At 41.2% G+C, this 27,238-nt stretch overlaps 1 protein-coding gene across 1 annotated transcript in view; it reads left to right on the forward strand.

The window, feature by feature from the left end:
- The first annotated feature begins 2,605 nt into the window (after positions 1-2,605).
- Positions 2,606-27,238, forward strand: part of PPARGC1A (PPARG coactivator 1 alpha) — a 301,432-nt gene continuing 276,799 nt past the window's right edge. The window contains 1 exon segment of the mRNA XM_053901642.1: positions 2,606-2,730. Within this exon segment, the coding sequence (XP_053757617.1) occupies positions 2,662-2,730 (69 nt within the window). The 5' untranslated portion in view covers positions 2,606-2,661.

Here is a 27,238-nt window from a genome sequence, read left to right on the forward strand (position 1 = left end):
TTAAATGTTTGATTTATTTTTGAGAGAGCGCAACTGGGGGAGAGGAAGAGGGGGACAGAGGATCTGAAGTGGACTCCACGCTGACAGCAGTGATCCCAGATGGGGGCTCAGAGCTCGGGGCTCGAACTCACGAACCTCGAGATTGTGATCTGAAACAAAGTCAGGCACCCAACCAACTGAGCCACCTAGGTGCCCCACTAGAACAGGTTTATGGCCATATTGTGTCCTCACTGGGTACTGTGTAATGCGTGGTTTAACTCACCTGGAGAACTCTTTATTTTCTAGACTTTTGATTCTTAACATAAAGTATTAACCCATGTTTATTGTGTAATGTAAAAGAAGTTTCCTTAAAATCAAGGGAGGATTGACTGACGATGCATTTTGTATGGATTTTTCCTTTTTTTAATTGTTATATCTAACTTTTTCCTAAGGAAAATGTGATAAATTCTAAAACTCTTTCTATTTCTTATTAGTCAGCGTATTCTTAATAAGCTGCTTATCTTGAGGGAAAAATAGTGATTTGCTGGCAATCCTTGGTGTTGCTTGGCTTGTAGATGTATCGCCCTATCTCTGCCTTCATTTTCACACGGCTTGTCCATGTGTGTCTGTCTTTGTCCACATTTCAACCTTTTTATAAAGACACTGGTCATATTGGATCAAGACTCATCCTAATGACTTTGTTTTAGCTTGATTACCTTTGTAAAAACCCTGTGTCCAAATAAGGTCACATTTTGAGGTACCAAGCGTTGGGACTCCAACGTATCTCTTTGGGAGGACACAATACAATGCATAACATAGGTCATGGTTATTAGCACTTGCATTTGGACACCATTTTAAAAAAGGACTCTCAGGGCACATGGGTGGCTCAGTCAGTTAAGCATCCAACTCTTGATTTTGGCTCAGGTCACGATCTCACAGTTCTTGGGATTGAACCCTGTGTCAGGCTCTGTGCTGACAGTGTGGAGCCTGCTTGAAATTCTCTCTGTCTCCTCTCTCTCTCCCCTATCCTGCCTGGGTGTGCTCTCTCTCTCTCTCTCTCTCTCTCTCTCAATATAAATAAACATTAGAAAAAAAAAAAAAAGACTCTCTCAGTGGTGTCCTAGAGTAGGTTAGAATTTGTGTCTTAAAATGACAGTGCTGTGATCTGGCCAGTGTGTTATCTGTACTTTCCTTATACTTTATTTTCTTGTCAAAACTTCCTTTAACGAAAACATTTAACAAAGACAGAAACAAAACTAATTCTTTTTTTGGTTGCTTGATTTAAGAATAGTGAATAAAAGCTATGTTATTTAATAAGCTCCTTTATTCATGTATGTTCTCATTATGTTTACATTTTGGCGACGTGTACTTTATTTTATCAGTAGTGCATTTGTATTGAACTACATTTATTATTTGATGCTTCATTTTGCTTTCATTAAATTCCTTGCTAAATGCTAAGTAGCATTAAAGTCATGCTATTCTGAGTTTGCATTCTGAGACAGAGTGACACTGCATTATTGAACACTTTTCCCCTTTCGTTTTAAAATTCATATTTCTACATCATCTGTAGAAATTGCCACGCTTAATGCTGGTAACTTATGAGCAGCTGTAAAAGAAGGGGAAATAGTGGAGTATGAGGGACATATGTAGAACAGACTGCCCTTGTAATGGAATCTATTTAAAATAACATTGCAGACTTACTCAGTGCTTGTGGTAAATGCTCTAGTTGGATAACTTCATGGTCTTCTTACAACCACTCCAAATAGCAAGAGTGGTGTATTGGCCAGGGTGGGCTAGGTTATGCTGAGGAAACAACCAACCCCATGGTTTCTGTGTGAGAAACCATGGAAGCAGGACAGAGTTTAGTTGGAGCTGGCTTGGTTTAGCCTCATATTTTGAGCAATCTGTCCAAACTGAAGCCTCTGCTCATTTCGGATAATCATTTGCAAAAAGGGTTGAGGTCCACGGTCAGGGTTGAGTGCCTGCAGTACAACGTTCTGTGGGGATGAAAGCAGGGACTGTAGGTCCTCAGGATTCAACTATAGGGATCAGTCTATTTTTTACCCAAGGGAGCTTGCTGTTCATGTTTACTGGCTGCTGAGTGATTCATATGGTGCTGGGGGAGATGTGTTCAAATGAAATGTGTTGCCACTATGTAAAATAGCTTATTACTTCCAGGATATTCCAACCTATTGATGCAATCCTGCAGAACAATGCAAATTCTGGTGTGTGTGTGTGTGTGTGTGTGTGTGTGTGTGTGTGTGCGCGCGTGCATGTGTGTTTGTGTGGTGTTGGGGTGAGGAGAAGACAGGAGCACACGCACAAGTGCGCATTTCTAGGGCATAGAGCATGCCTTCACATTTCCCTCCTCTGACCTTTATGCCAGAAACATAAGAATAACCCATTGTCTGCTGGCCCTGGAGCTTAGTTGTTCCTAATCTCTGGACGCTCAATGGCTGAGCTGGCCTCCCGCCTGGCCAGTTGGCAGCTGTCAGGGTAGCCCCATATATCCCAAATTTACTCCCATGTGGCTTCTTCCTGCCCGATCCCTCATCCTCTGGCCTGGCATTTTCTCCATGACAGTCTGCCCCTGAACTGCCCTCGCTGCCGCTTTGGTAAAGGCTTGCAACGAAAGGGAGTTACAGCCACTGGCGGATCCAGTTTGCGCAAGCAGCATCAGCAATGGATGAGACCTCCCCCAGGCTGGAAGAAGACTGGAAAAAAGGCCTTCAGCGAGAAGTGAGCTGGCAGGTAAGTGACGTCCTCAGCTCCAGACGGACCCAGATCTCTCTCTCAACTTTTTAGCCCAAGTGTAGGTAATTCACATCAGTCTGTTTGCAGAACTGCATTATCTGCGGGCCCATCCATTTGGGAAAAGTCCTTGTTAATTTCCATTTCTTTGTAAACCATGCAAAGAAGACTCCAAATGAATTTACTCGATATTCGCCAGCAAGTTAATAGAGTTTTACAAATCTATAGATGTTGCTAAATTTATACTTTCTTAATAAAGGCCACGAATTAACAAGTTGCAGGTGCATATCAAAGGAAAACATGCAGATTTGGTTTGTGTGAGTACAAGTTCATTGTAATATAAAAATTTAATACAACACCTGTCATCAGACTTACTTTATGTTGTTATAGTAGGTTGGAATAAGGGGCTTGGTTTTAACCTATTTTAATGAGGTGACCATTCTTTTAATGCAGCTTGCGTGCCTTTCTTATTTATGCTGAACTCATACGAGGTAGAAGCTCTGTGGTATGCAGAGAGTTCAAGCTAAAGAAATCATTTTGGTGTAGAGGTAGTTTTCATTAAAATATGCAAAGCAGTAATGTTTATACGTTACAATACCTATTTCAAATTAGCAAAATTATATGCTCCTGTCTCGTAAGCTGCCAACTGAAATCCCTTCCTAAATCCTGGTGAATGGCTTTGATTACTCTTCTTCACATTACACATTACACACCTCTAATGCATATTTTTACGCATCCACTCCATTGCCATTTAATTAGACAACAATATTGAAGAGCGATGCAGAGCTTTTTTTTTTTTTCCCCCTTAAATGCTGCTGCCTTATGGAAAAAGAACACTTCCATGCATGAAGCGTTTCTTTTGGGTGGTGTCGGATAAAGTGGAACTGTGATTTTCCATTTTGTCTATAGAAGGAAGTTTCACAGAAAAAATGGCGACTCAGGAATTTGTTGATTTTCAACACCAATTATAAAAAATAATTCTCTCTTTTTGTAAAGAGAGGGAAACTTTTCTTAAAATTTCTCCTCTGCGGGAGAAATCTTGGGGAAATGTGGTACTGATATTGACAGGTATGTTCTGTTCTAAGCAATGTGGTGTTAAGTAAGGAGCTTCCAAAATAAACATCCTTCAGCCTGCCATGAAATTGGCATCCTTCCACTTTGAGTGGGAGCATTATTTAGGAAGTAGGAAGGGATACAGAATGAATCTCTGCGTGCTACTTTGAGAATGTCATGTGGTGGGCCTCCAGGGGGTCTAAGCAAATATTCAGATATCTTATGGTAGGTGGATGTGACTGTAGGATTTTTGTCTTTTGTTTATGTGTTTTCCTTTAGAAAGTTAGCATTTTATATATATAGTCTTTGCCTCGAGGGAGGATTAAAGGAAGAAGGATGTGAGCAGGTGACTCAGAGATCTCTGTAGACAAAATATTTAAATTTGAAACATGAAATCCAAATGTTTATGTAAAAAAGCATGTGTCCTATAATGTTAGCATCCCATGACCTTTTAGCTTAGTAATCTCCCAAAGGCAAATAATGAACATGTTCTCTTTGCTACTTGCTTCCAAAGATGTGATCCTGGTATAGCTGGTCAACCCCTTCATTTCCATTTGATAACCTAAGCTCTCCCTCTAGGTAGTGGAAGCAGTGGCTATGCAAAGAACATCCTAATTAATCTCCGATTTGGTCTCCCTGACTCTTGGTAATGCGTACGTGGCGTTGGATGGAAAAGACGTCCAGTGTGTCAGGTCCAGACTCACCTGCTTCACCCTATTAAGGGTTGCTTGTTGTCACCACCCTCCGGTCATCAGGATCGTCCCGCCAGGTCCTCACATGCACGAAGTCACCCCACTTCTGCTGATACTGCAGTTGTCCCCAAGGGAGGAAATTAAATCTAATGACACAAGATGTAAGAGTTTTATTGTTTGAATGATTTCTTTTAGCCATCCATGGTAGTGATGGAGTTGGGTTTTTTTAAACAAATTGTGGGGGCACCTGGGTGGCTCAGTCAGATAAGCGTCTGACTCTTGATTTTGGCTCAGGTCATGATCTCAAGGTTCGTGGGATCGAGCCTCACACTGCGAGCCTCTGCACGGATAGCGTGGAGCCTGCTTGGGATTCTCTCTCTCTCCCTCTCTCTCTCTCCCTCCCCTGCTTGCGTGGTCTCTTTCTCTTTCTCAAAATAAGTAAATAAACTTAAAACAATAATAATAAAACAAATTGTGAGTGATGCTGAAGCTTTAGCCAAGTACTACATTTCTTACTGAAAATGATCCAGTACTTTCCTAGCTACCTACTCTTTATCAGTCACAGTACTAGGGATTTTGTGTATGTGTGAGTGTGCATGTGCGTGTGTATGTGTGTGTGTGTGTGTGTGTGTGTGTGTGTAGTTGTTCACATCTTCATAAGAAGCCTGGAAGGATGCTATGATTGCCTCCATGTTGCAGATGAAGGAAATGAAGACTAGAGAAGGTTACATGACTTGTGGAAAGCCATGCAGGGCTCAAGTTCAGGCCTGTTGGACTCCAATACCAATTCCATTGGGGTCTGAATTGAATTTTATCTCATTTTTTATCTTACGGAATGCTAGTTTATGAACAGCTGTGATGTGGGCAGGCAGGGAGCAAAAGGAAAAAAGGGAGAAAACGTGCCGATCTTCTAATGGAATAATCAATCTCTGAATCATTAAGACTTTAATGAAATGTTTTTTAAGAGTTTTATTTTTTAACCCTTGCTCTATACCAGGCACAAAGTTGCATTTCTAATTCTTACAAGTACTCTGACGGACAAATATTATGTGATCCTATTATACAGCTGGGGAGACTGAGACTCAGCGGTATGAGGGAACATGCCCAGGGTCACACAGCTGATAAGATGCTGAAAAGAGATGTGGACCCACTGAGATTGGCCCTGAGGCCTCCAGCCTTATATAAGACCGCCTCTTGGAGTGTATTTTCAAATGATATTTTGATCATGCATATTTTAACTGTCTCATCTCACAATGATGTGATGGGATTTGGTCTTTGAGAAGTCCCTCTGATAGTTTTTTGGTTTTTTGTTTTTCTTTTAAATTAAGAGTTGGGCAAAAATGGCTTGCTCACTTATTTCTCCAGAATGTGTTTTAATCGGACGCCGTTTGCCTTAAATGAACCAGCTTACCCATGGAGTTGGAAATAAAGTAGATGCAATTTCTGGAATTGACTGTAAATCTGAAAATTCAGTTAAGCATATACCCCATACTGGAAAACCAAATAGCAGCTGTGTCCAAGTTAATGCTCCCACCTCTCATAGCTTGACTATGCGAGAGCCTCTAGAGCCTCGGAAACAGACGTGGGAGTGGCTTATGCCACCAGGGAGTCATCTGACCACTGACAAACCGACTTAAGGCAGTGACTGCTTCTTTAGTTGTAAAACGAGGGGACTGTGCTTGAGGGAGGCATTGGAGGGAAGGAAGAGTCATGGTGCTACTTTCTCGTTCTGGGCCCCTGTCAGTTGAAGGACCTTACGGAGGAGCGAACGACTCCTTTCTGGAGAACATTTTATTTGGGGGTGGTTCCCTTTAAAATAACCGATGTAATGGCACTGTGGCCATCTCGAACCCAGCTGTCGATATTGTCTGTCTGCGCCTGTCTCCCCCACAGAAAGACAAATTCCTCAGGGCAGGGATGCATCTTGTTTGTCTCCGTGTCTCTGCACTCATCACGGAGCCTGGCACACACTCAACCCTGATGAAGCTTGCCGAACTAAGGGGACTGCAAACTTGAGCTGGAAGAAAGCAGAGACGTGATCTGGCCCCGATCTGCACTTGAAGAAATAAGGCCTAGGGAGGCCAAGGGACTGCCCCGAGTTCCACGGCTGCATAGTGAGGGGCAGCGACCACCAGCCTCAGCCTTGGCTGTCTTTTCTCTGGACCACTTCTCCATGAACTTCCTATGCCTCCACTTTCTCATCTCTGAAGTTGGAGCTAAACCATCCTGTCCACGTCTGTTTAGGTATCTTAACTGATCATGGTACCACTGTCTAGACAGGTACTACAGCATAGATGTCAAGGGTTTAGAACCCCGATGATCCAGAGCCAGTCATAGGGGTTCTAAAGTTGGGGTCATCCGTTTCTAACTATGTAACATTGGTAAAGTTTTTAACTTCTCTGTGCTTCAGTTTCATCCTCCATTCACCTGGAAAATGGCGATAATTATCCTAGCTACTATATAGGGTTGTCGGGGAGTCAGTGTGTTAATTTGTGGAAAGTGCTTAGAAGAGCACTTCCGTAAGAACTATTAAGTGGCCCGCAACATCAGCTAAGCGTATCAGCTACTATTTACCTATTGTCCATGTAATGAGGTCAGGCATTCAGTGCTTCTTTGGATACCTACTATGTGCAGAGCACATCCACCCTTAAGCGGATGAGAAATTGGCTAGAGGCAATGCCCTTGAACTTGAGGTCATGGTGGGACAAGTGCGGCAGGTCATTATAATTATAGAATAGCCAGAAAATGCTCCGTATCGTGGAAACACTGAGGAGGAGTAGCCTCTGGTCTAAAGCATTGCCTGGAGGAGGTGATACGGGAGCTGATTAAACAGTGGGAGCGCTTTAAGCCAGACGAAGAACTGGGAAGAGGGCTCAAGCCAAGAGAGAGAGGAGGTCAGAGACAGGAAGGGCAGCGACTCTAAGGTATGTGTTGAGCAGCGAGTTGTCCTGTGGTTTTAGCCTTTCAGGATGAGGTAAGAGTGGTACAAGATGAGACTAAAGAGAGAGGGAGGAAACGGGTCCTGTGTGGCCCGACTAAACAGCCTCAAACGGTGGTGGGGAGGCATGGGGAGCTTTTAAGTAGGGGCATGACGGAGGAATCAAATTTCTTTTTGAAGAAAGATCATTCCGAGTTCCGTGTGGATGATAAATTGGGGTGCGTAAGAGTCGAGGCCAGAAATCCAGTGAGGAAGCCGCTTCACTATTTTAAGCGAGGACTGGTTGGGGTGTGGCAGCAAGATGGAGACGGAGGGGTGGATTCAGAAATATCTAGAAGATACCAGCCTCAGGATGTGGTGATTGACTGATGTAGAGTACGATGATAAGGGAAGAGTCAAGTGACCCCCAGGTTTTTCTTTAGGATGTCTAGGTGACTATGTGTGCCGTAATCTGAAAAAATTACCAGAGAGGAGATGGTCTCTGGGCTCATGATACGGTCGGTAGGTAATAACTAACAAAATAGTTGAGGAGAGTTATAATAAATGCGAGTGATCTAGCATTTTATACTAGGAGGACAAACAAAACCCTGTGAGGACTCAAAAATCTCAGAGAAGGTACTAATACCAGGAATACACTGACGAACAGCTCACTTTGTGCCAAGAGCTGTTTTAAAGCACTTTCCATATGTTAACTCATAGAATTCTTACCATTGTGGCATTAGGGAGATATGAGTAATATCTTCATTTTGTAGATAAGGAAGTTTGAGAGAGGTTAGGAGCACGTAACTGGTACCTGGGCCTGGGCCAAAGCAGACTGGATCCAGAACTTGTAAGAACCCTAGGGTTATGTCTGTCCACGCGGAACTAGGGGGCCAGATGATTTCACAGAATAGATGGCATTAGACCCAGGTGTTTCAGGAGGAACATAATTTGGGGGCAGTGAAGGCCTGACTTAGAATCTAGGATCTCCTGCTTCAATGATGGTGGATATCTCTATCTGAGGCAGATTGAAGAGTCTGTTGTACACGTCTCTGAGTTCAGGAGGTCTCCTAATGTTATTGGACTGGTCCGGTTTCTCAGGGTGATGCAGGCCAACTCCACAGGTCCCAAAAAGGTTGCACATGGTGAAGGACGATCCAGCGAGGCTCACAGAGTGACCAGCAGGTCTGTACCCAGCCGGCCATGATGTGTGGGAAATGGTGGTCCTGGAAGCTGGAGGGCTAATTTAGGAAGATCTGCTGGTCCTAGATGTGTGGTCTCAGGCAAGTCCCTCATCTCTGAACTGTTTCCTCCTCTGTATGATGGGGGGAAATACATCCACCCCCACCCCCCCGACCCCTGCCCCAGGCAAAAATTCAGTGGTGTCGTGTGTGTTTGAAAGAACCTTGTCTGGGGTGCCTGGCTGGCTCAGTCAGTTGAGGGTCCGACTCTTGATTTCAGTTCAGGTCATGATCTTATGGTTCATGAGTTCAAGCCCCACATCAGGCTTTGCGCTGACAGTGTAGAGCCTGCTTGGGATTCTCTCTTTCCCTCTCTCCCTCTGCCCCTCCCCCGCCCATACGCGCTCTCAAAAATAAATAAACTTAAAGCATTAAAAAAAAAAGAAAGAATCTTGTCTGCTGGGAAGCATCACACAGTGTAAGATATTATTTCTATTAACGGAAAATGAAGCAGAATTGTGTCATTGAAATAATGCCAAGCACAGAAACAATTTGGTGTACTCTCTCCCTCTTCCAATTCCCTTCCAATTCCATTACCATTTGTGTTTTGGTTTCCATGTAGGAAGGAAAATAAGTAGGTTTGGTGGTGTTTTCTGGTCTCAGGAAAGGATTCTTTTTTTTTTTTTTTTTTTTTTTAAATGTTTGAAGCACTTCACATTGGGATCAATGGGATAGTGACTCATATTTTGAGTTTACTTTGTTTAGAGAAATCTGCTTCAAGATACCAAATTAAATGGTGATTAAATAGTGGTGAGGGATCAGGTCAAAGTTGGCACTTGAGGATGTAGACCAACCAGTTCTAACTTTGTGTCCGAGGTAGGATGGACCTAGCAAGACATGTTTTGAATGTAGAACATGTAAGAGTTTAGGTTAGTTAGAACACAGGTTCTAATTTTTCTCCATCGTTACGTTTCTGACACAATGGTATGTTTAAGAAGACTCCCTTCCTTACTGATTGTAATTTTTTGTTGTTGCCTTTTAAATCATGTGGGGCTCATTCACTTATTCATTCATTCGTTTGGTCAAGAAAACTAAAGTGTTTGGTGTATTTCTTAGATTCAAATATCATAGCTTCATAAAGTTAGAAGAGACCTTGGGGTGACAAGTCATTGTTTGTTTTCACCCTGCATGCTCTTCACTCTGAGCAGAAGTAAGTCCAAAGGTTGAAGACACCTTATATAGCTTCTTGCCATCGCTCCTTCTTAGGTCTAACAAACAATTCTTAGGTTAAGGAAATTCTTCTTTGTGGTGGATTTAAATGGCACCCTATGCAGCTTTAGAACCAGTTTCGCGTCTCCATCCTCCCTGAAGGTGGAGAAAAACAGCTCAGTCACTGTCCTCGGGAATCAGCCTTCCTGGCCTTGAAGAGAATTATGAAAGCAGCCCTCAGCTTTTGCTTCTCAAGGCTAAGCAACCTAAATCCTTAGGTATAATTCTTCATTTCCATCTTCCTGAGTTTCTCTGAACCTTCTCTAAGTCTGTTCATTACCCTTAACTTCTATAGCCTAGAACTTTCCAAGAGATCCAGCTAGGACTAACCAGTAGTGATCATCTGCTCAGTCATTTAGTCAGCTCAGACACATTTATTGGACTCCACATTTTAAATACTAGACCGCTGGGCAGAGCACTGAGGGTAGAAAGATAAGTAAAAACAGCATAATGTAGCACTTAAGAGCCAGGTTCATATCATGGATCACTGCTTACCAGCTATATGACCTTGAGCATATTGTTTAAGCTCTATATCTCAGTTCCCTCATAGGAAAAATGAGATAATGATAGTATCTATCTCATAGGGTTTTTGCGGGGATTAAGTAGATAAATACACGTAATACACTTGGAATCATGGTTGGCACATAGTTATGGCCATGAAACCATTACGTAAAATAAAAATTAAATAAGATGTAGAGCCTGCCCTCGAGCGGGACCCACTCTGCTCGGAAGGATAAAGCAATAAATATGCATCGAATTACAACTTGGTACATTCAATACGCTACCAGCGTGTGAGATGAAAGTTTGGAGGACCAAGAGGAATTATGCCTCAGGGCATCAGGAATAGCTTCATAGTTCCAGGAAGGTAAACTGTTTGATATACTTCTTAAATTCACATGTCCTTGTTTATCGGGTGGGAGAGACCTTGGAATGACAGGTCATTGCTCATTTTCACCTTGCAGATCACTGAGTTGGATCTTAGGGGAAGAGTAAGGAAGCTCTTAGGGGAGGACAGAACCTTCTGAGCAAAGAGCTGAAAGAGTAGATGTTGGCGCATGGTTGAAAAACAGTGAGTGGCTCGTTGTGACACGGGCATGGCAGGCTGTGAGCCTGGCAAGAGGGTCTTCTGATGCCTGGCATCAGATAATGAATGGCGTTTGGAAGCTCTGCTGTCTTATCCTTAACCTAATCCATACTCGTGAAGCTTTATTTAAAAAAGCTATAGACCAGTTAGGGAGGCTGCCAAAGCATTTCATGTTTCTCTTCTAGTAGTTTTCTTACTCTGTCTTGGGTCAGAGTTATGTGTCAATCGTTGGAGGCCAGAATCGGAATCTTACTTATTTCCTTTTTTTCTCTCAGGCCCTAGCAGAGTACCAGGCACAGAGCAGGCTTAAGTCATGTGTGTTGAAATAAAGTTTGCTGTGTATAACCAGTGCCCTCATCTGCCTGTTCTAGGACAGCCGATTGTGCTTATGCATGAGCGAACAAATGCAAATAAATGAATCCGGGGATTTTACAGTTTTCAAATTTGACTCAATTTCGAGCACCTCTTGGGAAGGGAATGGTTTTGTGTAAAACCCCCAAGACCGATACGAGAAACAAATTCTCCCTGTGGTGTCTTTGCCTTTTATATTCAGCTTTCTGTACTCCTGTGTGTCACGTTCCTGGCTGATTATTCTGATGGGGGCCCGATGAACCTAGGGTGAATTTAGGAGTTATATTTTTCCCTTCTCAGACTCCATCTTGAGCAATGACTTACCTAGGTCACGACCCATGCTGACAACGGCTAAAGAATATTCACAGTGTGCAGTACAGATTTTAAAAGAAGGTTGAGGGGGGGAAAGGCAGCTCTCGAGCATCTAAAAAGACAAATGTGTTTTACATCAAGTTCCCTGTTGAAAAAATGTCAAAAGAACTGAGAAATACTCAAGTTGTAGCAGCTGGTTGAATGCAGCGACTCTCTCACTTAGGGCGCAAAAGCCACGATTTTCTATCTAATTCACTACTCAATCATGCCACGGCCCCTGTCTCAAGCTCAGTTGAAGCTCAGTTCCCAGTACACAGAGCCCCTGTACGGTATATAAAGAAATGACTGGCTGCAGGGACTGAGGCAAGAAGGAGCCAGGTGGCGGCCCAGAGCTTGAGTTACCAAGTGGTCCTGGGATCACGTGGCATCTCTCTCCAAAGCCTCTCGGAAAGCCCATGTAAAATAGGTCATTTCTCCTTTAAATTGTGATGATCACCGCCTGGTAGGATAAGATGATCAGGCACAGCCTGATGCTGCTGTTCAAGGGCTCACCACATATATTGGGGAAACAGATAAATTTACTGGAGACTCAGGGGTAGTGCCTGGATTGAAAGTTTGCTGCCTCGAGGGCTTTGAATTGAAATGGAAACGGGCCGGCTCTGCAGAGCTCCATTACTGTTGATGACTATTTGTCTTTTTCAGGGGAGTTTGGGTGAGCAATAAATATGACTGCTCTTTAGGGAGAGTGTCCTAGAAACTGTTGGATCTTTCCTTACACATGTCAATTGCATTTCAGTTTTCAAAGGCACTTTTCCATTTATACTCCTTTTTCAATCTCCTAGAAGCCCTATGAAGGCAATGGCAGCAATGTTATTATTACCAACTGTCTAATGAATACGCTGAGGGCTGATAGGTCCTGCCCGGCAGGACCGGGACGGGAATCTGGGTCTGAAGAGCAATCCTGGGCTTGTCCACTCAGATTGAGCTGCCTCTCTGTTCACTGGTCAAGGGTACACTTTCCTAAAGCTTGTCAAAAATTGAATTCTGAAATTAATACCTAATTAGCTCCAATCACTTGTGCCCTTCCCTGAAAAGTATGACATTTAAAGCTGAAAACTTTTATGTAACTGTTTCTGGGGCAAAGCATCTCTCCCTAACACCAACAATGAAATTGTCTGGTGAAAAAGCAAGATGTTCATGTTTTTCCACGCTGATCATAATGCTTCAGGCATGGGCTTCGTGCAGTGGTGGGAGTCCAGCAGGGCTATTACACAGTCAGTAACCCGGGGTATGCTGCAGAAATACATAATTTTGCGTAACGCTCTCAGAGACTTTATTTTCAGCATTGCTGAAGTTCTTTTTGTCACACTGGAAAAGGAGGCACACTGTCTCCCACAACTCAGCTCCTTGCCAAGATGTGACTTAAATAGCATGAATCACCTCCACCCCACCTTTTGGCTGAATCAGAGTTTCAGTGAATCAAAGATCTGCATTAATGAGACCCAAATATTTTCTTGAGAAATTTCTGGAAATTGAAATGACCAAGAGATCGCATGATACCACTTTGTTATTTGTGTGGGAATAATAATAAACTCTTAGATGTCTTGGTCTTTGAAATATGTTCTTTTTCTTTAGTAAATTGATCTTGAGGTTCACACACAGCTTGAGACACTATGGAGAAGGATCTTATGCTGCACTTTTCTTGCATCATTAATATACCCTTTGTGTCTGTTTCATCTGCGTGGATTCAGCCTCCTCTTCTCTCTCCCATCTCCTTTCTCAACCACAAAATAATTAAAAAAATTTTTAAATGCTCATCATCAAATCACATTTACTTAAAGTTCTAGAATATAATATTAGTTATATTACTTATAAGCTTGAGCTCTGAAGTTAAACCAATGTGAGGTTGAATCCTGCTTTGCTATTGACTAGTTGGATAACCTTGGATATATTTCTGTGATAGAGTCTCCATTTCATTACCTTTAGAGTGGGATTATAATAGTAACTTTTTTCTGTGATAATCATGCAGATTAAAGGAAATAACATACTTAAATCCCTTGGCAAAGTGGCTACCATGTTGAAAGCACTCAGTAAAAATTAGCAATTATTATTCTCATTACAAAGGTGTTTCCATTAAGACCAAAATTGTGACAGTGCTGTTTACAATCCCATTCATACTAACCTACTGAGAACTAAATATAGAAAGAAAAGATCAAAAGCTATGTTATCAGATAAAATTATTGTTTCCATAGTAAAGCAATGATATTTAGCAAAGGCCGAACAACTATTAGAAAAAATGAGAGTTGAGTTAGTTGATTCAAAATCAAATAAATATACAAAAATTAACAACTTTTTGGCCTAGTAGTGATAACCAATTAGAAAATGCAAAGATACAAATAATTCAATATAGCACTAAAAATAAACTATCTAAGAATAAACTTATTGAATAATAATGCACATTCTGTACGAAGAAAACAATAAAATTAACAGGAGACATAAAAGAAAACTTGGATGTATGGAAAAAGTGTCAACTTCCTAGAAAGGAGAAATGAATACTGTCAACGCTTTAATTCTCAAATGAATGTATGTATTTAATGTAATTTTAATCAAAATTGTGTTGCTGCTGTTTCCTGGAAATTTGATTATTCTGAAGTTCATTGTGAATGATAAATAGAATGAAAGAGTTAAAAACTATTTAGGAAGAAAAGTAGTAAAGCAAGCTTTTCTCTAGAAGATACTGCTATATACTATAAAATTATGGTAATTAAAACAGGATGTTCTACAGGAAGAATCAACAGAGAAATGAAGTTAAAATAAACCAAAAACAGACTCTGGAAAAGTAGAGTTTAGGATGTGGATGTGGTCAAGGTTACATTACATATCAGTTGAGGACCTAACAGTAACGTAATAAACGGTGTTGACTCACCTGATTGACTGGGACAAAATACCACAAATTAAATTCCAGAGAGAAAGAGTAAAATGTAAAAAATCCCAAAACATATAAATGAAAGATGAAAATATAGGGTAATATTTATCTTATCTGGGAATGGGAAGTTTTTCTAAGCCTAAAAGAGAAGGGCGATAATTTTGATTATGTAAAAATCTAAAAATTCTCTATGTCAGAAATGGAAAGTAAAAACATATTTTTGAAAAATCTGGTCTAAAGCCTTAATATCTTAACAAATTAAGAGTTTATACAAATAAGAAATCATTTAGTATGCCACTGGAAGAAATGAATTTGGTCCGTGAGCAATTACTAGGAGATATATGTTATCAATAAATACATGAAAAAAAATGTAGTTTTGTCAGCATAGAAATCCAAATTAAAACAATAATGAGACACAGGGGGTAAATATTTGAATAGCAGTCATGATGGTGATGATGTTGGTGATGATAAGATGAATCCTATGTAGCTATTGCCTCTGTCTCTTGGGGTGAAGGTGTAAATTATTACCACCTTTCTGGAAATGAGCTAGGTGATATGTGTCGTTAGCTTAAAAGTTTTAAAATTTTGATTTAATATGATTTTAGAGATAGATTAGAAGGAAGTTATCAGAGACAAATATAAAACTTCTTGGAAAAAGATGTTTATTTTGATGTTGCTTATGAAAAAAAAATGGACTCATCCTAAACTAAAGTTTCCAATTATAGTTTAATGGTTAAACATGCTACGAAATAGGCATAAAAATGGTGTTTTTAATATTTTATGTAGGATATTTAACTTTTGGTATAATCTTAAGTGAAAATAGTGGAAAATATACTTTAGATTAAATAGGGTACTTGAAAACCAACAAAAGACAGTTAAGACATCCAAAATGTTTAAAACTCAAAGGACAAAAAGAATGAAAGAGGAGACAGTATCAGTGAAGAAATGTCAACTACACTATGAAGGCTCAAAAGAGAATAGACAAATGGTAACTGTCTTGGCACAGCATTCGCATAAGAGTGAAATGTAACCTTGTAAGGGTAGGAATCAACAAAAAGCAGGTTGTTTTGCACTGCAAGATTCTGGAAATGCTCAGGAATTTGATGTGCCAGGTATCTTAGCAGGTGAGGGTGTGGGATGGAATGGAGAATAAGTGAACAGGTTGAAAGTAGACAGAAAAAAAGCAGAGAGGCCAGGTCCCTTCTCCCACTGGACCAAGGCAAAAAACAATTCATATCTAACAAAGTTGAGCCAAAAACGATCTGGCTTTGGGGACAATCAAGCACCATGGAGGAACTGGTAGTAAACAATAATGAAAATAAAGAGGTTTCAAATGAAAATTTTTGGCTGAACAGTGAGACCCCAGTTCTCTAATCTCCAAAGTGTTGGCAACTTGTCATATTCTTTGCCAGAGAAGAGAGCAGAGGACTCCTTTCTGGGGAACAAAAAAGCTCCAGGGACCAGCCCAATAGAAAAAGCCTCCAATGAAAGGGTCAGTTCTTGTCCATATCACGCTGCAGTAAAGCCCACCACTTGTAACTCTCTCTCTGGAATTTTCAATCAGCCTTGGGTGGTTTCTCTTAAATGGAGCAGATGACCAGTCTTACTGGAAGACTTCTAATATGAAAGAGAGAGACTGAAACAGAAACAAAACATAATTGAAGCAAACTACGGCAATGCAGAGCAGAAAAAAAAAAACATTAAAAAAACTCTAATTTATTTTGAGAAGTAAGGCAATATATGGCATTCATGATACAACAATAGACCACTGTGGGAAGAAACCTTCAGAAAACCCGAATGGGCTCTTGGAAATTAAAAATATGAAAGCAAGAATTAAACTTACAAGTTGGAAGGCACGTTTGAGAAAAATCCCTGAGAAATTAGGTTAAAAAAGCAAAGAGATATCAAATAGGAAAGAAAAAAAAATAAGAAAATTTAAGGAGCAGCCTAGGAAGTCCAACATCCAAATAATAGGAATTTCAAAAAGAAATACCAGATAACATGAAAGACTTAAGTTTACAGATAGAAGGGTCTTCTCACTTAATGTCAGTACAATGAGTGAAACACACACACATACACACATACACACCCCTTCATATATCACTGAAAAATTTCAGAACATCTGTAATAAAGAAAACCTAAATAATTCCAGGGGGGTGGGGGGGGGGGGAAACGGCCACGAGCAAAAGAGTGAGAATCAAAATGGAAAACACCACTTGAGCCTCGTGAAGATTGGGTATCACATTCCAAATGTTAACAGACTCTCAACCTAGTAGTCAATATCCTGCCACTGCCTCTCATTCACACGGGAATACAAATAGTAGGCATCTCGTAGGAGTAATTAGGATGATGAATGTAAAGTTGATCAAATTTTGGAGTAGAGTAACATAGTCTCGGATTGCAAGGTCTTTACAAATTCCCAGAAAGTTACTAAAGGATGTACTCCAGAAAAATAAGAGAGTAAACCAAGAAAGAAAATATGGGTTCTAGGAAATAAGAGGTCCAAACGCAAAGAGAGGCAACAGATATTGCTGGGATGATGGCAAAAGAGAGCTCTAGGATGTCAGCTATGCTGAATGCCTGAGGAGAAGCAAGTTTAAATCACAAGAGGATTAAGTACCCCCAGAGGGATGCCTCTTGGAAAAAAAGGAGCTGAACAGTTGTCTGATGTGAACCTATTGAACGTATTTGAGAGGTATTTTTCAGCTCTGACATAGAGTTTGTCATTGAGTCCAAGAAAAAAAAAAGGAAATGAAATATTAAGACAACTTTTTAAAACTCCAGGAAAAAACAAAAAAGTCTCTAAGAAAGAAAATTTAAAGTTTAATCATGAGAACTGCATAGTTTGGCAGTGAACAAACCTTAAATAATTATAATAGAAACAATCTAACAAAAAGCTATGAAATTATTTGGAAGAATGAAGGGAGAGCATGTTTATGTGAGAGAGTAGGGATGGTCTAAGAGCTCATCCTCCCCTTCCATACCTGTAAGTCTGTAGGTAAGGTCTGATATAACAATCTGGTTAGATGGGCTATTATAATTTTCAGGAAAGGAAATGAATCCAGGTGTTGGATGATTTGTTCGAGGTTTCACAGCAAGCTCATAGTAGGGGCAGAGCTAGAACCTAGTTGTCTGATCCCCCAGGTTTGATGTTGAACTATGGCAGAAAGGTCTGTCAAAAAAATATCCTTTGCCTTTTCTTGGCTTTTCCTACACCTCTAAGTTGGACGACTCAATAGAATTTTCTCTCTCCATAAACTCATATTGAATTAAGATCGGTAACCAGTGATTTTTATCATGTGTTCGATGTGCATTCCATTCTAAGAGGCAGGAATCGTGCTGCTGAGGAAACTATTTTGTAGGAAGAGGCAGAATTTATATAGAAATTGCGATTTGAGTGGGCTGGCTTAGTTGTTACTCTGGGTCTGGGTTTGGGAATTGACTCATCCACTGATGAGTTGTCTGGTCTTGGGCCAGCTGCTTCATCTGTCCAAGCTTAGGTCTTCTTATCTGCAAAATGGGAATAAAAATAGTAGACATCTCAGAGGATTAAATCAGATGATGAGTGTAAAGGGATCAACACGGTCCTTTCCTTAAGGAAAGGCTTAAGGCATGTTAATGGTTGTGGCAGCAGTAGAAGCATGGTTGTGGGTAGAGAGCAGGGGGAGAGGCAGGAGGAACGGCTGAACCCCAAAATCCACTACAAATATTGTACCTTCTGAATATGTTTGTAATGTTCACATTACATGACATGGCCGTTGGGACCTATGACATAAAAATGCAAGAGGAACGTGGAGATAGGTAGAGAAATAGTCAAGGTGGTATGGTGACAATTTTAGGTCTGATGCCTTAGCAACTACTAGCACGGATTAGACCTAGCCTTGCTTCTGGTAGTGGTATTTAACAACTGGATCAGAACTCATAGTTCTGCTAGTGGTTGTAGTAGTCCTATCTTACAAGGTTTGTTATTTTTCCCAATCATCCACAGAATATTTCATGGGACATCTCAGGATATAAAAGTAGGTCCAGGAATTATTGAAAAATTCCGTGGGTGGCGGTTCTGAGAAGTGGTTAAGCACAAGTGGGATGCTTGGCCTTAATCCCTGCCTTGAGAGGTGGCCCTGATGGAGACGACCATTAACCACACATTTACACAAGGGAGCAGATAGGTTGCTTGGTCTACAACGGGAAGCCCATTGAGCAAATTTCCGTGTTTTTCAGAGATACGCCGGTCGTGGTACAGGGTATTTTCAAAACATGATGTATTGTTCAATGACACGCTGTGTTCTCTGATATATGGGGTAGAGATGGGCTCCTGTAAACCTGAAGGTTTCTGCAGAGTGGGGAGTATTTGTCACCCCCTCTTTGGAAACGCTGCATTTTTCTCTAACCTGGGACTGCAACTTGGCTTCTGGGACTTGAAGACAGGGCATGCCTGGGTATCTCTGGAGCAAAAAGCTGGAATCTGGGAGGGGGACCACGAGGATCTCACCTCCTTTTGCTTTCAGGGAAAATACTCCCTGACATTTAGGGAAGGCAAGAGCTTCCCATTCGTAGTACTATGTTCGTGCTTATGGGTCAAAAACCCCAGACATCTCTCTGAGCAGCGTTAGGGATGTGGGAAACACTTGGTCAGGCAGATGCTTAAGGGCAAAAGCGTCCATTTATTTGCATCTCACTGCCCTAGGCAAATATTTTCAGTCAGCGGGAGTTACCCCAGGGAGAACACTTCATCCACATTTCAGAGAATTCTGTGGAGGAATGAAATGGCGAGGCTGATCTCACAGTAGAAAGATTAGGGCACGTGAGGAAGGAAAAGGGTCAGGTGGAAGAAATGACATCCGCGGAGAGAGGTGGTAAAAAGAAGGAGACAATAGGGAGAAGGCAGCTTAGGTAATACACTGCCCGTGTGGTAGCTTGCATTGAATTCTCATGGCCGACCTGCAGCTATCATTCTGTAATTATTGCCGTTCACAGATGAGGAAACAGAAGGGTGGAGAGGTTGGTTCTCAGTAGGGTGTCCAAGCTCACCTAAGTCGCAGCAGGCAGTGTCCTCTCAGGTCTCTCTGGCTCCAAAGGCTGTCGTCTTCCTTCCTTCCCGTGAAGGGAAAGTAAATTCCTTCCTCTTCCAGATATTTCCCCGTTACTAGAAATCCTCCTTGCTGGCGTCCCCCTGACGGTGGTTGCTGGGCCGCTTTTCCTTCCAGAACCCTCTACAGAGGCTAGGAGGAGGATCTGGGCAGCCTCCACGTCTCTCTCTTTGGTTGTGGTGCCGGATGCCCACGGGAGCCACCGCAGGATCTGAAGATATCACAGCTGTCCCCTGCACCACAGCCACCGTCTTCAAACTGAGACACACGGTTGGCCAGCAATTCTTCATGATTGCCTGTAGAGAGGCCAGTCTAATGCCAATCAGCACACCGAAGGGTCCCAGTCCTGGCTCTACCTTTTAGAAGCTGTGAGAACTTGACAATCGATGAACCTCTTTGTGCTGCCCTCTGTGTAAAATGAAGATAATAATAGTAGCTGCCCCAAAGAGCTGTTGTGTTGAACAAGAAACTCATAGCATCACTTTCAGCAGCACCAACGTCATCATCATCATAGCACTGCCACGCTCAAAGAGTCTGCGCACAGTAGGTGCTCAGGGCATGTTGACTTTCTTTCTTTCTTTCTTTCTTTCTTTCTTTCTTTCTTTCTTTCTTTCTTTCTTCTTTCTTTCTTTCTCTTTCTTTCTTTCTTTCTTTCTTTCTCTTTCTTTCTTTCTTCCTTCTCTTTCTTCCTTCCTTCCTTCTCTTTCTTTCTTTTTTCTCTTCCTTCCTTCCTTCCTTCCCTTTCTTTCTTTCTTTCTTTCTTTCTTTCTTTCTTTCTTTCTTTCTTTCTTCCTTCTCTTTCTTCCTTTCTTCCTTCTCTTTCTTTCTTTCTTTCTTTCTTTCTTTCTTTCTTTCTTTCTTCTCTTTCTTCCTTCCCTTTCTTTCTTTCTTTCTTTCTTTCTTTCTTTCTTTCTTTCTTCTCTTTCTTCCTTCCTTTTCTTTCTTTCTTTCTTTCTTTCTTTCTTTCTTTCTTTCTTTCTTCTTTCTTTCTTTCTCTTTCTTTCTTTCTTTCTTTCTTTCTCTTTCTTTCTTTCTTCCTTCTCTTCCTTCCTTCCTTCTCTTTCTTTCTTTTTTCTCTTCCTTCCTTCCTTCCTTCCCTTTCTTTCTTTCTTTCTTTCTTTCTTCCTTCTCTTTCTTCCTTTCTTCCTTCTCTTTCTTTCTTTCTTTCTTTCTTTCTTTCTTTCTTTCTTTCTTCTCTTTCTTCCTTCCCTTTCTTTCTTTCTTTCTTTCTTTCTTTCTTTCTTTCTTCTCTTTCTTCCTTCCTTTTCTTTCTTTCTTTCTTTCTTTCTTTCTTTCTTTCTTTCTTTCTTTCTTTCTTTCTTTCTTTCTTTCTTTTCTTTCTTGCCTGAGATTGGTTTCAGCTACTGGCAGTTTGGACTTGCCAGATTAGGGGTGATTGAAGGGAAAGGTCAGAGTTCAAGAGAAGGAAAAACAGGAATAAGAATAATGCTTGGGAACATAAGCTCCTTCCATGCTTGATGTTTCTCTTGACTCCTCTGAGCATTCCACCCACTTCCCTTACACGTACACACACACACACACACACACACACACACACACACACAGGCTTCTCTCCATTTTTATGATGGATAAAGCCCACCATTCACCAGAATACTCTGAAACGTGTTTCTCAGAAAAACTGAAAGCTTTCCTGGATTGCCTTTCTGGATTGAATGAAAGAAGACACCAGGAAGCGTTTTAAAAGACGCCTCGGCGTCCGTGCTGTCCTCGGAGGTTTTTTCTTACATCTCTTTCCTGCAGCTCTAGCCGGACTTAATGTGTGACTTGGGGCAAGCCAGTCATTGTGACTGCGTGGTTCCAGGAGATTCCACCTGGTGCCTTTCCTTTACCAAGTCCCCCCTGGCCTGCAGCTCCCAGTGCAGCTGTGCGGTGCCAGTGTTTCCACTTGGTTTTGTCCCCCCTGCTACCAAGGGGCCCTTCCAGGAGTCACTGAATTGTTCCAGCTTCTCTGAGCAAGGCTGAGCCACACTCGGGCTGTTAAAGTCCCCGGGTCTTTCAAACAGTCATGGTGCAAGACGTTCAGGCTGCTTGAGGTTGCCTGGAGACGTCTGTATGTGCATTTTAGGAAGAGTTGTTTAGAAATCTTTGATCACGAGTGCACAGGGCCTGTCGTCACCACTGAAGGGATGTCAGTGTCCTGGGGAAAATGACTAAGCCACTAAGAATCAAGTTTCTCTTCAGTGTGTGTGTGTGTGTGTGTGTGTGTGTGTTTGAATTCCTAATTTTCAGATTTATAAGAGCAAGTAATTATATCACCAATTAAATTAGTGAAAAAAATCTATGAAACTGAAGGAACACTATTGTCGTTGAATAATATATGTACATAAAACTGGAGTAATTCGCAAATGCAGAATTCTAATGTTCTATTAGATGGTTGGAATTGCAAACCCTGCATTCCTATTTCCCTGACAGCTCTGTTTCCTTTCAGTTTGAGGAAATGTTTCCCTTAACAAAAGACTTGAATGCTTTATTTTAGCCTAGAGGGATAAATCTCATACAAGATCTGTTTTAAATGATTTTCTGAGGTTTTAGAGAAATAAAAAGATTTTTATTTTAATCTCATTTTTTTTTTTTTCTGGGAGGACTCAAACAGAAATGAACTTTGAAAGTTGAAACCTTCCACCTGCCTGGTTCCCAGTGAGGAAATTGCTCATGAGCTGAGAATTGTTCATAGAGAAAATGAAAGAATAGGGAAGAGACAGAGGTCCAGAATCTGGCATTGATAAGGCTTTAGGGTCATTTAGCCCCACGTGGTCCCTTCAGTCACCCTTGGGAAATGCATGTCAAACAAATGAGTGTGTCTAAAATTCAATAATATATCTAGCCCCATCAATCAAGATATAAATTGGAAGTAATCTAAAGCCCCCTCTAGCTTCAATTAAAAATTTAAAAAATCAAAATGATACGAGCTTATGATAGTTCCTTTAAAAATCAAATGGTTCCAAAGGAATTTTAATGAAAGCCAATTGGTCCACTTTTCCCCATTTTGAGTCTTATGCCTTAATGGGCAAATACCATTATCCCTTCCTGTTTCCCAGGCCAGAACAAAACAAAACAAAAATTTAAATACTCGGACCAAATACCACCATTTAATTTTTCCAATGGTCATATGATGCCAACTATGTAATTAGAATCGATGAGTGAGTTATCTTCGGAGAATTCGGGTATGTGAGAGTGAGAAAGTTCTTCGTGGTCCAGACTAGCTTAATATAATTGTAAGTGAAGAAGACTAAGAAAGGTGCCGTGACTTGTCCAAGGTCAAACAGTTGATTTATGACACTGTACAAAAATAAAACTTGGGTCTGAGGTCTTTTCCCCACCACCATCCTGCTTCTCAGAATGTGTTTTGACGCTACTCAGGCACATCCTGAATAGGGCTCTGATAAACTAGGTTCTCTTCTTTGGACAGATAGATGATTTTAAAATGCTATTTAATGTGATTGCAATGGGAATGACTCATTTGTCATTTAGAGACTCCTGGAGATTATAACACACCTGTAAACAATTACAAGGTACCTGTAAAACTGGCCCAGTTGGGCAGGAAAAAAAAGAAACAGGCAAATTGGAACAGGAAAAATAAAGTAGTATGCATAGAGAGAACTATGGAATATTACAAAGAAGAATTGGTAGGAGCTTTCCAGTGTTAGTATTGAGTTCTGGTAACGTCTTTACCTACTTGGTGGTTCCTTTAGTTTGTCATTAAGTGCAGAAATGGAGCATTGATAGTTAAGGAATTATGGAAGACAGTGTAATAGCAAGGCAGAGGAATTCTGAGAGTATAAAGATAGAGGAAATAAAAAGCAGAATTTGGAGTGTGTGTATGGGGGGAGCTGGGTATGTACCTGGAGGTGGAGGTGGTAAATCAGAGGCAAGAGTGAAGAGTGTTCTGGAATTCTAGGAACCATCTTTTTCTTTTTTTTTTTTTTTTAATAATTTTTTTTAACGTTTATTTATTTTTGAGACAGAGACAGAGCATGAACAGGGGAGGGGCAGAGAGAGAGGGAGACACAGAATCTGAAACAGGCTCCAGGCTCTGAGTGGTCAGCACAGAGCCCGACGCGGGGCTTGAACTCACGGGCCGCGAGATCATGACCTGAGCCGAAGTCGGACGCTTAACCGACCAAGCCACCCAGGCGCCCCTAGGAACCATCTTTAACAGAGGCTGACACATTTGCATTATAGCGTTAAGGTCAGAAAGAGTTTGACAAGGAGCAGCTAGGCCAGCTAGGTCAGTTTTGCAAACTGAAAGAAAACATAATTGGCCTAGACATGAGGGGTTGGCAAAATTATTCTGTAAAGGACCAGGGAGTAAATATTTTGGGCTCTGCCAACCATAAAGCCTCTGTTGCAATTACTCAACTCTGCTATGGTAGCTCAGAAGTGACCACAGAAAACATGGAAACAAACGCTCATAGCTGTGGTCTAAGGAAACTTTATTTATGGTCACAGAAACTTGAATTTTATATCATTTTCATATGTCACAGAATATTATTCTTCTTTTAATTTTTTAAATGTTTTTTATATTTTAGAGAGGGGGAAGGGAAGAGGGGTAGACAGAGAGATTCTTAAGTAGGCTTGACGCCTAGCACGGAGCCTGATGTGGAGCTTGATCCCATGACCCTGGGATCAAGACCTGAGCTGAAATCAAGAATCAGATGCTCCACTGACTGAGCCACCCAGGCACCCCTATTCTTCTTCTTTTAATATTGTTACCAGCCACTTAAGAATAGGAAAATCATTCTTCGCTCATGGGATATACAGAAACAGATGGGTGGCTGGATTTGGTCCACGGGTCGTGGTTTTCTCACCACTGGGCTATCAAACAAAGGATTAGGATGTATCACTTAAGAAATGGTTCTGCCGTCCCAGCAAACACGTAGAAGGCAACTGCCACTTTCTCCCTAATTTTGTGGTTTCTGGAATCTAAGTACTCTTTGTTTTGCTTTGTTTTCCATAGACCAGCGGTCTTGACAGAAGACAGAGTCAGGTCTGTGTGTGATCTTTTCACTCTATAGCCCATTTCCTGATCCACAAAGCACTCCAGTGGATAAAACAAAGAGGGTTCTTTACTGCATTGCACGGACCATTTGCTGAACAGGTTTGCCATCATGCCAAAGGTACAGCACTTCTAAAGATTTTTGCTGTTCTGAAGTGCCTTCTGCATTCTGATAGTCCTGTGTAGAGTGCTCACTGGTGGGGAAACCTTGCCTCACGTACTTTGGGTTCTGGCTTCCTCCCATCTGTCAGAGGGGCTCTACTCTGCTAACAAACCCCAGGAGTGCACTCAGTGAAGGGTGTTGGCTACATCCCTCACTGGTTACTGATGTCCCTCATTTGTTCTTTGTCTAATTCACATTTCTAATCCCTACACTCTGGGTTGACTCCTGGCCCTCTTATGACAGTAGTACCCTATACTAATAGGATGTCCTTAAGGGAACAAGTTTCCTCCTTATAAAAACTCTGGTACAGAAGGCAGACTGAACTCAGGGAAGTCACACAGGTAGAAAGTGGTGGAACCATAGCTCAAAGAAATACTGGACTCCAGATGCATTGTTCTTTCTGCTCAGCCATGCAGCTTGCCTCTAGTTTAGAGTTTATAGGGCTTGGGATCTAAAGCCACATGTAAACTTTGATTTGATGAGGTCAATTATACTTAAAATTTATTGCCAGTGGAGAGTGTTTATGCATTTTATTAATGTGTTTGCTTCCTCCTAAGCAAAAGTCATTGACTTGAGTGTAGGAGGGCATCTCATGCCTTCGAGAGTGAAAAATGAATACCCACATTCAAATTTGTTGAGCAATTAGCTCCTTTCCTTATGTTGACTTGAGGATCTTTGCCTTTGGACATTGAAGAAAATAGATACCTAGGGAAACACGAGAATTTAAATAAAAGATTAGAACATAACTTGAAATTTAAGTTTCTCAGAATTTATAGGATGGATAGAGATATGTACAAATTCCTTCTCTCTGAACTAATTTATAAATTACTTGGTTTCCTTCCAAATGTGTATTTATTCCCCATGTGGATGCCGATAGTATTTCCTTATTCGTTATTTTGCCAACTTGTTTGGAAAACCCGTGCCCTTAGAAATGTCCCGGCTTCTGGGAAAGTTACTAGGGGAAGACAAGATCTGATTACCGGTCCAAGAAACATGCACATTATTGGAAAGACCAAGAAAGTTTTAAATAATCCAATTATAACACAGAAGTATATGACCAATGCCAACAATATTACCAATGACAGGTAAATATGTTAAATTGGAAGGGATTTCAAAGAAGGAACATGTCAATGTAGACACCATCTCTGGAAAAGACTTCATGAAAAAGCACAGATTTGACATAGGCCCCGGGAATGGGTAGGATTGGAATAGATGGGGGAAATCCCTATTTCTTGAGTGTGTACTGTGCTGGGCACTGAAGTTAGTCATTTAATCTTTACCGAACATCAGTATTACTATATCCACTCTGAAATTGAGGAAACCAAGGCACCCAAGAGAAGTAGGATAGCTCAGTAGTTAAAACTTCCTGGGGTTGGCTTTAAGCATGACCATTAACTGGCCATGTGACTACATTTAAGACACTGAACCTTGCTTTTCCTTAGTTTCCTTCTTTGAAAAATAGTGATCATTGAATGTGTAGATTGCTTTGGGTAGTATTGACATTTTAACAATATTTGGAAACAATCAACAAAACTAAAAGGCAACCGACGGAATGGGAAAAGATATTTGCAAATGACGTATCAGACAAAGGGCTAGTATCCAAAATCTATCAAGAACTCACCAACCTCCACACCCAAAAAAACAAATAATCCAGTGAAGAAATGGGCAGAAAACATGAATAGACACTTCTCTAAAGAAGACATCCAGATGGCCAACAGGCACATGAAAAGATGCTCAATGTCACTCCTCATCAAGGAAATACAAATCAAAACCACACTGAGATACCACCTCATGCCAGTCAGAGTGGCTAAAATGAACAAGTCAGGAGACTATAGATGCTGGAGAGGATGTGGAGAAACGGGAACCCTCTTGTACTGTTGGTGGGAATGCAAACGGGTGCAGCCGCTCTGGAAAACAGTGTGGAGGTTCCTCAAAAAATGAAAAATAGATCTACCCTATGACCCAGCAATAGCACTGCTAGGAATTTACCCAAGGGATACAGGAGTGCTGATGCATAGGGGCACTTGTACCCCAATGTTTATAGCAGCAATTTCAACAACAGCCAAACTATGGAAAGAGCCTAAATGTCCATCAACTGATGAATGGATAAAGAAATTGTGGTTTATATACACAATGGGATACTACTTGGCAATGAGAAAGAATGAAATATGGCCTTTTGTAGCAACATGGATAGAGCTGGAGAGTGTGATGCTAAGTGAAATAAGTCATACAGAGAAAGACAGATACCATATGGTTTCACTCTTATGTGGATCCTGAGAAACGTAACAGAAGACCATGGGGGAGGGGAAGGAAAAAAAAAGTTAGAGAGGGAGGGAGCCAAACCATAAGAGACTCTTGAAAACTGAGAACAATCTGAGGGTTGATGGGGGGTGGGAGGGAGGGGAGGGTGGGTGATGGGCGTTGAGGAAGGCACCTGTTGGGATGAGCACTGG

The sequence above is a fragment of the Panthera pardus genome, unplaced genomic scaffold (genome assembly GCF_024362965.1).
Source record: "Panthera pardus isolate Hobbes unplaced genomic scaffold, ASM2436296v1 HiC_scaffold_13, whole genome shotgun sequence".
Taxonomy (NCBI): Eukaryota; Metazoa; Chordata; class Mammalia; order Carnivora; family Felidae; genus Panthera; species Panthera pardus.